Here is a 15,253-nt window from a genome sequence, read left to right as displayed (position 1 = left end):
GTGCACCTATGTTGGGTGCATAAATATTTACAATTGTTATATCTTCCTCTTGGATCGATCCCTTGATCATTATGTAGTGTCCTTCTTTGTCTCTTCTAATAGTCTTTGTTTTAAAGTCTATTTTGTCTGATATGAGAATTGCTACTCCAGCTTTCTTTTGGTTTCCATTTGCATGAAATACCTTTTTCCATCCCCTTACTTTCAGTCTGTATATGTCTCTAGGTCTGAAGTGGGTCTCTTGTAGACAGCAAATATATGGGTCTTGTTTTTGTATCCATTCAGCCAATCTGTGTCTTTTGGTGGGAGCATTTAGTCCATTTACATTTAAGGTAATTATCGATATGTGTGTTCCTATTCCCATTTTCTTAATTGTTTTGGGTTTGTAATTGTAGGTCCTTTCCTTCTTTTGTGTTTCTTGCCTAGAGAAGTTCCTTTAGCAGTTGTTGTAGAGCTGGTTTGGTGGTGCTGAACTCTCTCAGCTTTTGCTTGTCTGTAAAGGTTTTAATTTCTCCATCAAATCTGAATGAGATCTTTGCTGGGTAGAGTAATCTTGGTTGCAGGTTTTTCTCCTTCAACACTTTCAATGTGTCCTGCCACTCCCTTCTGGCTTGCAGAGTTTCTGCTGAAAGATCAGCTGTTAACCTTATGGGGATTCCCTTGTGTGTTATTTGTTGTTTTTCCCTTGCTGCTTTTAATATGTTTTCTTTGTATTTAGTTTTTGACAGTTTGATTAATATGTGTCTTGGCATATTTCTCCTTGGATTTATCCTGTATGGGACTCTCTGTCCTTCCTGGACTTGATTAACTATTTCCTTTCCCATATTAGGGAAGTTTTCAACTATAATCTCTTCAAATATTTTCTCAGTCCCTTTCTTTTTCTCTTCTTCTTCTGGAACCCCTATAATTCGAATGTTGGTGCGTTTAATGTTGTCCCAGAGGTCTCTGAGACTGTCCTCAGTTCTTTTCATTCTTTTTTCTTTATTCTGCTCTGCAGTAGTTATTTCCACTATTTTATCTTCCAGGTCACTTATCCGTTCTTCTGCCTCAGTTATTCTGCTATTGATCCCATCTAGAGTACTTTTAATTTCATTTATTGTGTTGTTCATCGTTGCTTGTTTCATCTTTAGTTCTTCTAGGTCCTTGTTAACTGATTCTTGCAATTTGTCCATTCTATTGTCCATTCTATCTCCAAGATTTCGGATCAACCTTACTATCATTATTCTGAATTCTTTTTCAGGTAGACTGCCTATTTCCTCTTCATTTGTTAGGTCTGGTGGGTTTTTATCTTGCTCCTTCATCTGCTGTGTGTTTTTCTGTCTTTTCATTTTGCTTATCTTACTGTGTTTGGGGTCTCCTTTTTTGCAGGCTGAAGGTTCGTAGTTCCTGTTGTTTTTTGTGTCTGTCCCCAGTGGCTAAGGTTGGTTCAGTGGGTTGTGTAGGCTTCCTGGTGGAGGGTACTAGTGCCTGTGTTCTGGTGGATGAGGCTGGATCTTGTCTTTCTGGTGGGCAGGTCCACGTCTGGTGGTGTGTTTTGGGGTGTCCGTAGACTTATTATGATTTTGGGCAGCCTCTCTGCTAATGGGTGGGGTTGTGTTCCTGTCTTGCTAGTTGTTTGGCATAGGATGTCCAGCACTGTAGCTTGCTGGTCGTTGAGTGAAGCTGGGTGCTGGCGTTGAGATGGAGATCTCTCGGAGATTTTTGCTGTTTGATATTATGTGCAGCTGGGAGGCCTCTTGTGGACCAGTGTCCTGAAGTTGGCTCTCCCACCTCAGAGGCACAGCACTGACTCCTGGCTGCAGCACCAAGAGCCTTTCATCCACAGGGCTCCTTAATTTGGGATGATTCGTTGTCTATTCAGGTATTCCACAGATGCAGGGTATATCAAGTTGATTGTGGAGCTTTAATCCGCTGCTTCTGAGGCTGCTGGGAGAGATTTCCCTTTCTCTTCTTTGTTCTGACAGTTCCCAGGGGCTCAGCTTTGGATTTGGCCCCGCCTGTGCGTGTAGGTCGCCGGAGGGCGTCTGTTCTTTGCTCAGACAGGACGGGGTTAAAGGAGCCGCTGATTCGGAGGCTCTGGCTCACCCAGGCCGGGGGGTAGGGAGGGTCACGGAGTGCGGGGCGGGCGGCAGAGGCCGGCGTGACGTTGCAGCCTGAGGCGCGCCGTGCGTTCTCCCGGGGGAGCCGTCCCTGGATCCCGGGACCCTGGCATTGGCGGGCTGCACAGGCTCCCCGGAAGGGCGTGTGGCTAGTGACCTGTGTTCGCACACAGGCCTCCTGGCGGCGGCAGCAGCGGCCTTAGCGTCCCATGTGTCCCATGTCCGTCTCTGGGCTCCGCACTCTTAGCCGCGGCTCGCGCCCGTCCCTGGAGCTCTCTCAAGCAGCGTTCTTAATCCCCTCTCCTCGTGCACCAGGAAACAAAGAGGGACGTAAAAGTCTCTTGCCTCTTCGGCAGGTCCAGACCCCTCCCCGGACTCTCTCCCGGCCAGCCGCGGCGCACCAACGCCCTGCAGGCTGTGTTTACGCCACCAACCTCAGTCCTCTCCCGGCGCTCCGACAAAAGCCGGAGCCTCAGCTCCCAGTCCCGCCCGCCCCGGCGGGCGAGCAGACAAGCCTCTCGGCTGGTGAGTGCCGGTCGGCCCGATCCTCTGCGCTGGAATCTGTCCGCTTTGCCCTCCGCACCCCTGTTGCTGTGCTCTCCTCCGCGGCTCCCAAGCTCCCCCACTCCGCCTCCCGAAGTCTCCACCCGCGAAGGGGCTTCCTAGTGTGTGGACACTTTTCCTCCTTCACAGCTCTCTCCCGCTGGTGCAGGACCCGTCCCTATCCTTTTGTCTCTGTTTAGTTTTTTCTTTTGCCCTAACCAGGTACGTGGGGGGTTCCTTGCCTTTTGGGAGGTCTGAGGTCTTCTGCCAGCGTTCAATAGGTGCTCCGTAGGAGTTGTTCCACGCGTAGATGTATTTCTGGTGTATCTGTGGAGAGGAAGGTGATCTCCGCGTCTTACTCTTCCGCCATCTTCCAGGTCTCTTCTTAAATAATACCCCTGGCCCTGACTCTTGAGCCACTCATTCCACCTCTTTGAGTCATGTCTTTGGCTTGGCCTATGGTTCTCAGTCTGAATATTTTTGGATGTTTGTGAGTTTTCTATGAGAATTATAATTTTTTATTTTTATTTTAAAAAGGAATTAGTCCTGTCAAGTAATTTTAGTATCTCTGTTTATGATTATGTTTAGCATAATTTTGGTGCCAAATAGTACAGCTTTAATTATTTCAATCTAATAATGATATCACAGGGGCACACTTGCTACATAAATGTTGTATTTGTAAATAGTAAAGCCTAAATAGTGTCAATCAGGTAATGAATGAATAAAATTTCACAGCAGTTTAAATAGAGAAAAGGCTCTTATACATAGTAGGATAGGCATAAACAAAATAAAGGAGGTTTTTGGAGCAGTCAGTACAAGATTCATGTAGCAAGCAGGATGGAATTAAAGCAAAATGGTTTCATTGTATTTAATACTGTTATTTTGAATTTTATTGGTTTTTTCTTGAATTTATTTTAAATCTATTTTGGTTTCATAGATTTATATATATATTTGGCATAAGAGTTATAAGCATAAGGATTTTACATCTGATTGTACATCCATATACTGCTAAGTAACATTACATTAAAAATAATTTAAGCTAATATCAAGGGTCTGAAAGATTTTTTTCTCTTCCAAAAAAGTGCTAAGGTGGTACTTCCCTGGTGGTCTAGTGGTAAAGACTCTGCACTCCCAGTGCAGGGGGCATGGGTTAGATCCCTGGTCAGGGAACTAAGATCCCGCATGCTGCACATCACGGCCAAAAAAAAAAAAAAAATGGCTAATACATTATTTAGTTTTTGATGTGTAAACGTTAAAATTTTCCCTATACTATATATCACTTCACTGTTAACTTTAAGATATTTAAGGAGATCTTTTAAACTCTTGTTTAGTAAATTTCAACAAAACAGAGAAATGAAATTCGTCCCATTATGGATATACAGTTCCACAGAATAATATGGCTGTTGTTATTGTCAGTGGTCATCATCCATTCTGTTTCATAGTACACATGAAGAGAAAGGTACAGTTCAACATTGGAGAAATTAAATTGTCAACGCAGAAACCCATGTTTTGCTGTGCTGTTCCCTACAGAAAGAAGATGGCTGGAAATTTCATATGAGTGGGGAAACTGGAAGGTGAAATGCTAGGAATATTGTTTTACCCAGGCTCTCTACTCTAGAAATCAAGTGAACTCAAGTTACAGGGTACGGAGATGGGAACAGTGTAGGGAAAAAAATGAGTTAAGTGTATCTAAGATTTCTCCTTTGGGGCTGAAATAGATAAAAGAAGACATATGGAGAATAATGAATTATAAGGAAATAAAAAGGGAAAAAGAAAGTCACTAAATGCTCCTTTATCCTCTCAATTAGTTTTGGTTTTAAAAGCCATCATTCCCCCATAACCCTATGCCGCAAATACCATGAAATTACTCTCTCTGTGATCCCAGTTACCTGGTTATATTTATTACTAGTATTGGTCATAAATCTCTTCCTAATCTCGTAGACTTTGTAGATAGGGAATAATATATCATATAATTGATGTGATTTAGAAATAATTTTCAGTTTTGGCTGACATAGAAATTTTCTTAAGCCAAGAATTTGGGCCTCACCCCTACATCTAATCCATCATCAGTCCTATTGATTCTACTTTCAGGATATATCTTGAATTGACATGCTTCTATGTCACCATCATCTAGTCCAAATGACTACTATCTCTGTTATCAGGACAACTTCTGTCATCTTGTACCTGGGTTTTCTAACTGGTCCACCTGCATTTATTCTGCTATCACTCACCCCCCCAAGTCTCCATGCAGCAATTAGAATGAACAGCAATTCCTGATCTTGGCACTTCTTTACTTAAAATTCTTAAGTGACTTCCCATTAGGATACATTGAAAATCTTTGACATTACCTTCAAGGTCCTACTTGATCTGACCCCCTACTGACTCTCAGTCTATGCTCACTGTACTCTTGTCCACTGTCCTGCTCTCATAGCTGCCAGTACATTAAACCCCTTAGCGGTTAAGGGCCTTTGCGTGTGATGCACCTTCTAAGTTAGAATAAAAACATACACACACATGCTCCAACTCCCCCAACCTAGCTAGCTAATTCCTAATAATCCTCTGGTGCCAACTTAAGTGTCATTTTCTTGAGGAAATAGATCTCTTTATAATACCTAGTACTTTTTACTTCATTGCACTTATCATAAGTATAATTAGATACTAAATTCTAGCTAATCCCTGGGAGATTGTTTTTGCTTACCTTTTTATCTTCAGCAGTTAGCATAGTGCTTGAGCCATTGGTGTTCAGTAATTGAATGTCTAGATGAATGGATGGATGGCAGTGTGTCAGTATTGCCATTTTCATATAAAGTACAACATATAGGTAATTATTGCTTTTAGAGGTATTACTTTCCAATAGAATAAAGAACACGTGATCTCGTTTTTCAAATAATTTAATCTGCATTTGTGGTTTACATACCTCAAATTTCAAATTAACATCTCTTAAAACACTAAAAATAACCTTGGAGCGATTTTATGCCTGTATGATTTATCCAAGTGAGTTTCAGTAGTGGTTGTATTAATTTAAAAGAAATACATATTTTCTTTGAGAGTAACATGGAATCAAATTTGACTACACTGAATCTCATTTCCACTCTAGAGGTGTTTAACAATATTAATTATTTCATTAGCATCCACTTTTCTTTTTGAATCTAACAGTAACGTCAGTAATGAATTGCAGTGTGTAGCTTATTTCTTCATTTCTTTTTTGCTTTAGTTCATATAGCAGTGTATTCTTTTCAACCAAAATTTAATACTTTGCTATTGTGACTTGAGGTGAAAAATATACTTTCTTTTTCGTAAAGATAGCACTCTTCTTAGGGCACATTCTTTAAGCAAGGGCCAGAGCACCTCAAAACAGTCAAATAACTGTAGATGTTCTGCATGATCAATAGTTCTTTAATCCTGTGAGTGCCTAGTTTGGCTTTGTCATCTCTTCGTGTGTAGAATTTTAGAGATTCATGAGTAGTGAGTAGTTTTAAAGTTTACTGCTCATAACAAAGGGGAAATTTGTTATTTTTATATATTCCCAAGGAATATATAAAATTTATTTAATTCTTCTGTTATGCATAATTAAGTGGCTTCTACTCTTAAGGAGGTAGGAAATTTCTTAAAAAGTATTTGCACCCTCAGAAATTCTTAAAGTATTTAAAATACTGAAATTTATTTTTATTAGAATGGTCATTTTATTCTAACCTGTTCCCTTAGGTTACATAATACAATATAATCCTTTAGTTTGGATCCTTATAAAGTTTGAAAATTATATTTCCATGATTTAACATAAAGCTTTTCTTATTTAATATTAATGTCATTTAAAAAAATCAGAAATACCCTTAAACAATCATAGATTAGTTGTTTCATTAATATATTAGTGAATATAAGGAATTAATACCTGTCATTGATGACATAATAAAATACTTTTAATTCTTATGCTCTTTCTATAACCTGCAAAGCAATTATTAACTGTAATTACTTTATGGCAGTCTTTTAAAAAGCAGCTATTTTATTTTCCTTGGAATTGCTAACTGAAGGAGTCCTTTAAATATTTAAAATAAATTTTATGGGCTATTTTTGTGTTCTGAAAATGATAATTTATTTTTCTAATATTTAAAGCCATAAAATTGCTATGATACCTGATCTTGGGTTATTTTTAACACTTTACATATTTATACTTTTGTGTATATGTATGTGTGTATGTGCATGTCTGTGTGTGTGTGTGTATTATATATATATAATATATATATATAAAATATATAACTGGTCTATGTGGTCCATGCTTTCTCTTGGGAGGGTGAAACAAGTAAGCCTGTGATTCCACAATACAAATAGAATAGAAAGATATTATTTTTCTCAAATGTATTTTCCATACACATAGAAAAGAGCAACTCCCTAGAATCATAATTAAATAGTTGCTTTAGAAAGGTGTGTGTGTGCGTGTGTCCTCTCCACTCAGTAACCTAAAGAATTTTTTTTGCCTCCTTACAGTTAATGGTTTTCTCCTTTTTCCCTTTATTTATCATCAACTATTGAACATCTTCCATTTCTTAGATCTTGGAAACACAAGCTGAGTAAGGCAAGATTTTTTTGTCCTCTAGGAGTTCTTATTCAAGCATAGACATGTAAACATATAAGTATAATACAGAAGAGTATAATTGGTAGTATTTGGATAGATGCATATGTGGGTCAGAGTTGAGGGCACCAAAGAGTAGGTAGTTACATCTGCCTGGGGCTTAAATCATGCTTCAGAAAAGAGGTAATGCTTGAGTCTAGTCTTGAACAGCTATTCTCTGTGAGGATAAAAAGGGAAAAGCATTCTAGACAGAGAACAGCATGAGAAAAGGCAGGACTATAAGGCAGCAAGGTGTGTTAGAGCATGAGGTAGAAGGAGTGTAGTATGAATGAAGCTAGGAGACATTGGGAGGGACTAAATCCTGAAGAACTTGGTATATTATGTTTGGACTTTATCCTGGCAGCAATGAACCATTGAAGAGTTTGTTTCTGTAGGACAGTGACGTTACCAGCTTCAAAATTTTGACAATATTCTTAATGCTGTGATGGGAGTGCTGATATAGATGGCATGGCAGGAAAAAGCTGTGTCCATCATCGGATGAATGGATAAAGAAGATGTGGCACATATATACAATGGAATATTACTAAGCCACAAAAGAAACGAAATTGAGCTATTTGTAATGTGGTGGATGGACCTAGAGTATGTCATATAGAGTGAAGTAAGTCAGAAAGAGAAAGACAAATACCGTATGCTAACACATACATATGGAATTTAAGGGGGAAAAAAATGTCATGAAGAACCTAGGGGTAAGACAGGAATAAAGACACAGACCTAATAGAGAATGGACTTGAGGATATGGGGAAGGGGAAGGGTAAGCTGTGACAAAGCGAGAGAGTGGCATGGACATATATACACTACCAAACATAAAATAGATAGCTAGTGGGAAGCAGCCGCATAGCATAGGGAGATCAGCTCGGTGCTTTGTGACCACCTAGAGGGGTGTGATAGGGAGGGTGGGAGGGCGGGAGATGCAAGAGAGAATTGATATGGGAACATATGTATATGTATAACTGATTCACTTTGTTATGAACCAGAAACTAACACACCATTGTAAAGCAATTATACTCCAATAAAGATGTAAATAATAATAAATAAATAAATACATTTTAAAAAACCTGTGCTTTCATACTAAACCAAAAAGAAAAAGAGTGATAAATTCCATCACTTTCTCATAAAAGACATCAAGAGAATGAAATAGCAAGTGACACAAGAGAAGATGTTTTCATCATATATAACCTTTAAATGGCTCATATCCAGTGTTCCTACAAATCAACCCTAACACAACAAATGGTAAATAGAAAGTGGGCAAGAGCATTGACTAGGCACTTCTCAGATGAGAAAAATCCAAAAGATAAACACGTGAAAAGGTGCATAAACTCTCAGTAACTGGGGAAAACATAAAACTGCAGTAAGTTATCACAATTTACCTACAAGAATTGCTAGATTTTTTAAAACTGACAGTACCGAGTGTTGTGAGGATGTGGAGCAGCAGCAGCCTCTTACACTGCTGAAAGGAGTATACATTAGTACAGTCGCTCTTGGAACAGTTTGACATCGTCTCCTAAAGTTTAAGCTGTGCATATCCTTAACCAAGCTATTCTCCTAAGTATATTTCCAACAGAAATGTGTAGATAAGACACATTTGTAAGACTTGTACATGAATGTTCATGTACAATGTTCATGTTATTCATAATAGCTTCAAACTGGAAGCACTCATGTATATAATAGCAACATTAGAATGTGTAAATAAATTGCGGTGTAGTTATACAGTGGAATATCTTACAGCATTGAAAATGAACATCCTACGGTTACACAAAGCAACATGGATGAATGTTACAAATATGTTGACTGTAAAGGGTAAGACACAAAATAATAATACATATCATATGGTTCTATTCACATAAACTTCAAAAAGCAATAAAAACAGAACTACAGTGTTTAGAGTTATCTGCTTAAGGTGTGAAAGTATAAAGAAAAACAAGGAAATATGTATTGTAAGAGTCAGAATAATGGTTACCTTTGGGGAGAAAGGAAGCGAGGGTGACTGGGGAGGAGACCAAAGTGGGACAGTTCTGGGATTTTTATTTCTTATGTTAGCTTGCTAGGGGCTTAAATCATTGAGCTGCACAATTTTGTATACTTTTTTTCCTACATGTTTCATGTTGTACAATTGTAAAAAGGTTTAAAATTGTAGAGAGAATGCTGAGCAAACAGGTCAAAGAGGACAGATTTCATGTAAAAGTTTGTTTTTAAAGAATGGTGATGAGTAACACTTAAATGCAATGAGATTTATCCAAAACTTTCCATTTGGTAGTGATTAAAACTCAGTAAATACTAAATGCCTTCCTTCAGTAAACATTGTTTACCAGTAGGTAAGTATAGGCAGTCCTCACTTTGTATGGTAGTGTGGGACCAAAAAGAAAAAAAGATGACCATACAAGATAAAACTGTACAAAATGATCTTAATGATCAGTGGGAAAAAAATAACAGTTGTTCCATAATCTTTAAAAATTTTTGTCAAAACATTAAAAATTTTTCTATGTTGGTTATAAATATATAGGGAAATGAAAAAATTAGTAAAGCTAATATTAATTTAGTATAATGTAATATGAAACATTAGAAACAATTAGAATTATAGTGCTTTATTTCTTTGTAAAAACCTTAACCAAGAGTAGCTTGAACAGTGCTTTGCCTTTTCCTTGTATAACTTAGAAAAACAGAGCTAGTAGAGTAAGCATCTTTTCTGTCCCATGGTAAATTTTCTCTTTTCTACTAAATTTGGATCAGCTTCCAACACTTTATCCTTTGCACTTTCAGTGTCATGAAATATCTCCAAGAATTCCTTTATTGTGAAGTTTTTTGCTGTTGTCACTTCTTCTGGGACATCTTCCTTTTTGTCACAACGACTTTCCTCATTTACATCAATAATTTCACCTTCACTAAATTCCTCTGACTGCATATCTGTGTCTCTCAAACAGTGGCAGTGACAACATTCCTGCAATCAGCTGTTTTTTCTGTTACTCAACTTATATTCAATTTGAATTTCACTCCAGTGTCATCATTTTTCCTTTCTGTGCCACACTTTTATCTTTGTTGGCCAGTTCCCTCTTTCAGTTACCATTTTGTAAAATTTCATATGAGTTTATCACTGGGAGGCAAGAAGGTAAACCAGCTACATGCTTTGCTGTCTGTAGGTGAACTGAGTAACAGATGAGAAGTGACCTATCACCAACAGACTTTGAAAAGAAGTGATGTGATTGGTCACTGAAATGATGTGCATCTCTTATTAACATAGTGACCTGTGAACTGTGAAGTGCCAGCAAAGAAGTTTGTATTTATGTAGTTACTCACACTTAGTATACTGTGGTAAGTGAAGTTGGAGCCATGTTGTTGGGGGACTGTTTAACGAATTGTGGAAGCTGAAATTTGTGCATATGGGAAGCCTGGGAAGTGAGGACTGACTGTAATACATAGAAGGTTGAGCCATTTGATCAATTAAATATTTGGTTGGTTCTGATTAGATTGAGGATGTAGGGCTACTTGGACTATCTGATTTCTGAGCTATTGAATGCCTGATACATTTTATGTGGAAGTGTAATTTTGATACTACTCTTGCAGTTTCTTTAATCCTTTTAGATACTTCCTTACAGAGGACCTTTCATACTAACTCTCTAGAACAAAACCCCTAGTTGTATAGAAAGTAAAATCAGTGGTTTTAGGAGAATAATAGTAATGATGATTATGAATTCACCATGAAGCAATTGACATTGAAAGTAAGTTTTTAAAAAAAAATTTTACATAATGTTGACATTCTAATAATTGAAGATAAAAATGGTTAACAAATCAACTTTGATTCATTTAGCCCGGTGACTCCATTTTCACCATCTTCATACTAGCAAATATTTTATTATTAAATGAAAAAGATAAGGTCTCACTCTGTGTTGGTCGCAACTGAAGTGTTAATTTATTGTTTGATTTCCTACAGGTGAACTGCCATAGAGGTTGATCTCAAGATGCCATTAGTGAAAAGAAACATCGATCCTAGGCACTTGTGCCACACAGCACTGCCTAGAGGAATTAAGAATGAACTGGAATGTGTAACCAATATTTCCTTGGCAAATATAATTAGACAACTAAGTAGCCTAAGTAAGTATTTTTACATCAATTAAAAATATTACTCGCTGGCTTCTCTGGTGGCGCAGTGGTTGAGAGTCCGCCTGCCGATGCAGGGGACATGGGTTCGTGCCCCGGTCCGGGAAGATCCCACATGCCGCGGAGCGGCTGGGCTTGTGAGCCATGGCCGCTGAGCCTGCGCATCCGGAGCCTGCGCTCCGCAACGGGAGAGGCCACAACAGTGAGAGGCCCACGTACTGCAAAAAAATACTACTCGTAAACCAGAATGTTATGCTTTAGGGTATTAAGATGATACTCTTGTGATTAATTTGGAGGGGGGGGGGGATAGTTGATGAGAAGAGTACAAAGTTATCTTGAAAAATGTAGTCATTTTAAGTAAAATCAATGCGTTTTAGAATCATTTCTTCTTCCCCTGCATGTTTCCTCTGGGAAAGGGAAATAAGGATAGAATCTTTAGGAACAGAATCACATGATGGTTAAGAATTAATGAGATTGTTTTTAAAATATAATTCAGTCTGTAAAAGGTGGTGCTCAAGTTGTACTTTTGCTTGCTTGTTATCGCTATTTACTTTTTTCGAGGCTTAAACTATTTGTGTTTGGGGTTGCTAGTATCTCTCTCTTTATATACATATATATATATCTTACTAGCATAGGGAAATATTTTTTTATTACCAAATATCTAAAAGTGAAAGATGTGGAATAGTAACTAACTAGTCAGAGGATTTAGGTTAGTCAGGTGAGTTGTCTAAAGGACATTAGGATATCAGTCAAGTGCAGCATGATGGCAGACAGAAGGCAAGCAGGTTGGTCAGATAATAAAGGCCAGTGGAAGGGACAGGTTAGGGGAGGAGGAGACAGGCAGTATGTTTCCATTATAAGATTACATAACAGAGCTACTAGGTTAAGGAATTAAATAAATTATTTCCCATTTATTCTAAATGTAATATTAGAAAAATTTTTTTAAATATAGTTTATCTTTTGAATTGAAGGATTAGCTTTTTATTAGACATTTATATTTCATTTTAAAGATAAAACAAGATGGTTTTAGTCTACATATCTTCTCTAAGTAGTCCTAGATTTATCAGCCTTACCCACCCACATAGGTTGGCTTTATAGGCAGGATTAGCTCCTCTTTTCTTTTCCTTTTAACTTTTGTCCTTTCTTTTTATAATTGACTACTTAGCACAAGGTAAAAAGATGTTGTTAATCTGATTTGTTTCAAGTGAGAGCATTTGGACATACACTTGTAGTCAGAGCAACATAAAAAGTTATATTTGAATATTCTTGGTGAGAGCACTAAATTTCTACATTGCCTATGAAATAGTTGTAGGAGTAAATTAAAAGACTGTTTCTTTGAGTTTAAGTGTATTTGTTGTCTCATTTGGTGGGGTTTTTTTTTCAGGTTAGTTATCAGCAGTGAATCATTAATGTATTGTTTACTTGTTTCTTCCTTGAGAAATTCAATATAAAGTGTACTTTGGAGACAAGTCAAAAGAAAAGGCCTAGAAAGTACATTAATATATGATTATCCATATTGTTTAAAGTCATTTGCTAGCACTAATCGGTTTTATGATCTGTTAGATTCTATTAACGTAACATAACTTCATATAAAATTCATATATTCTATATGTATATGGGTACATGAGCTTGTTAATATTAGAATACATGTTAAGAGCATAGAAATGACATTAATAAATTTGGTTAAAATATTTCTTTAAATTAAAATGAATATTAGATCTAATATAAACAACTTCTTTTAGGTATATTTTCAATGTAGAATTTAGAACTAATGTGTGTCAGTTTTGCAGTACTAACCTGTTTCTTACATAATCTGAAGGTGAAAATTTAAGGAATTTTCAAGTTTGATACAGAAAGTCCATATAAGCAACATCTGTCAGCAAGCACATGGTCATGTTGTAGCCAGACTGAAAATAGAAATACATTGTAAAGATATAACTAAATTAGGTTTTGGGTACTTCAAACTTGGAATCAGAGACTATAGAGGCATGTTCTAAGCAGTTTGTAGAGATTTAAAAAAAGAAAAAAGAAAAAGCATAAAATATTGTAGCAAGGTGTAACAATAGTTTACCACTCCAGAATTAAGCTCTCTGGCAGCTTTCCCATGTGACATAGTTGAGAACCTGGAATTAAATTTAAAAGACCTCTAGATAGCCAGAATAAACAAGCCCAAGCACTAAAGACCATGCACATAAAATAACCAGTTGATCCCTCTCCCAACTTGTTTACTTTTACTTTGGTAATTCAGACAGGGTTTATGATGTGGTTTCCAAACGTTAATGTTTCAGAGCATTAAAAGAGGAGATACGGGGCGGGGGTGGGGGGTGGGGAGATAATAGAAGCAAGCAGTACTGAAGCCAACCAAAAGATATAGTTTATAGCAAAGGAAGAAGTGACATAAGGGAAAAAGCAACATAAAAACTGGAAAGAGGCCATTTAATGTAAAAGCAAATATTCTTATACATTTCAAAGCTGTTGTTTCTCATAATCAATTCATGACTATAAGTCCTCAATAAAAGGTTAAATTATGTTTAATTTTTATTTAAGAAGACGGGAAAGCTTAGAGTAGATTTTACATTTGTTTCCATCCAAAATAGTTAAAATAATAATTAATGCATTAAATAATTTCTGAATTACTTAGAAAGCTAGGCTATTCAGAATGGTTCTAGGTAATTCAGATTTTCACTTTGGTACTATTCCTAACACCAAAAGTGCTATTGCACACAGCAGTGAAGGTCAACTCCAGAGTTCATCATTGCTTGGAGCTGCACATCGTCCTGACCTCTTCCTTGCAAAAATATGCATCTGGTTCAGTTGTTTTTCCTAACGGAACACAATTCTGTTTTATAATAGATAATTACTGAAAACATAGAATTCACTTTATTTAAATTTCTTTTGCTATACCAAAAGTTTCCCCATTTTATTGCCATCTTATTTAACAACCATTGGGACTCTAATTACCTGAGAGATCTTTTACATTTTCTTTTCCCAAGGCCTTTCTCTTATTGAATATGGTCAGTTCATGCTACCAAGATGAGCTGATAGAGCCTACTTCTTGTTCTCAATCATAGAAAATTTGACAGATAGATAGGAAAGTAGATGGGTGAGAGGGTGGATAAATAGATTGGCTCTATAAGACTAATTAGGTAATAGATAGACAATGGACAGATAACACTGAATATTTTGCTGTGTGATAAAGGTACATGTTTCTTGTCCAAAAAGAACATACCCCATTTAGTTGAAGAGTCTAATATTATGAATTCTGTGAGTTTCAAACAGTGTGAGCATGTATATAATTAAAATCAGGAGTTTTAGATTATAGGAACTGAGAAAAGGGAGATAGGCATAGGTGAAGTCATTAGAGGAGGCTTGCTGAATGAAATATGAATTGAATTGGGCCTTTAAGGAACAAAAGAATTTGGAAACTGGAGATGAATGAAGAAGGAAGGCATTTCAACTTGCATGTAGAAGTAGGCAGATGAATGGATGCAAAAATAAATATATGAGGGGGATTAAAGGGACAAATGATATTAGACATGTAAGGTGGAGCTTGATTATGGAGGACAGTGTTAGCTGATGAGATTTTAACATCAGAGGTAATGAGACCTCATAGATTCTTGAGTAGAGACATAGTATAATAAATGTAAGGTTAGTTGAAATTCAGATCATACACAATTAGTTTTACATTGTGAACTTTATTCCTTTCACCTGTCTCTGGGAGGGAAGGAGGAGGTAGATGTGGAAAGTAAGAAGGAATATGAAAAGAGAACAGATGGGGTTGTTTATCTTACCCACTGCAGTGCTTTGGTGCTTAAACCTGAGGTGGGGAAAGTGTAAACTCTTTTTAAAAAATCTGTTAAAAAAAAGAAAAATCTGTGAGCCCTCTTTCCAGAAA

General features: G+C 37.1%; 1 protein-coding gene across 2 annotated transcripts in view; it reads left to right on the top strand.

The window, feature by feature from the left end:
• The window catches only part of WASF1 (WASP family member 1), an 86,805-nt gene that overhangs the window by 48,940 nt on the left and 22,612 nt on the right, over nt 1–15,253 (top strand). For both annotated transcript variants that reach the window (XM_073789499.1, XM_019929573.3), the window contains exon 2: nt 11,192–11,352. In XM_073789499.1, the coding sequence (XP_073645600.1) occupies nt 11,220–11,352 (133 nt within the window). In that variant the 5' untranslated portion in view covers nt 11,192–11,219. The remainder of the gene's footprint in view (nt 1–11,191; nt 11,353–15,253) is intronic.

The sequence above is a fragment of the Tursiops truncatus genome, chromosome 12 (assembly GCF_011762595.2).
Source record: "Tursiops truncatus isolate mTurTru1 chromosome 12, mTurTru1.mat.Y, whole genome shotgun sequence".
Lineage (NCBI taxonomy): Eukaryota > Metazoa > Chordata > Mammalia > Artiodactyla > Delphinidae > Tursiops > Tursiops truncatus.
This window is presented reverse-complemented; position numbering and strand designations above follow the sequence as displayed.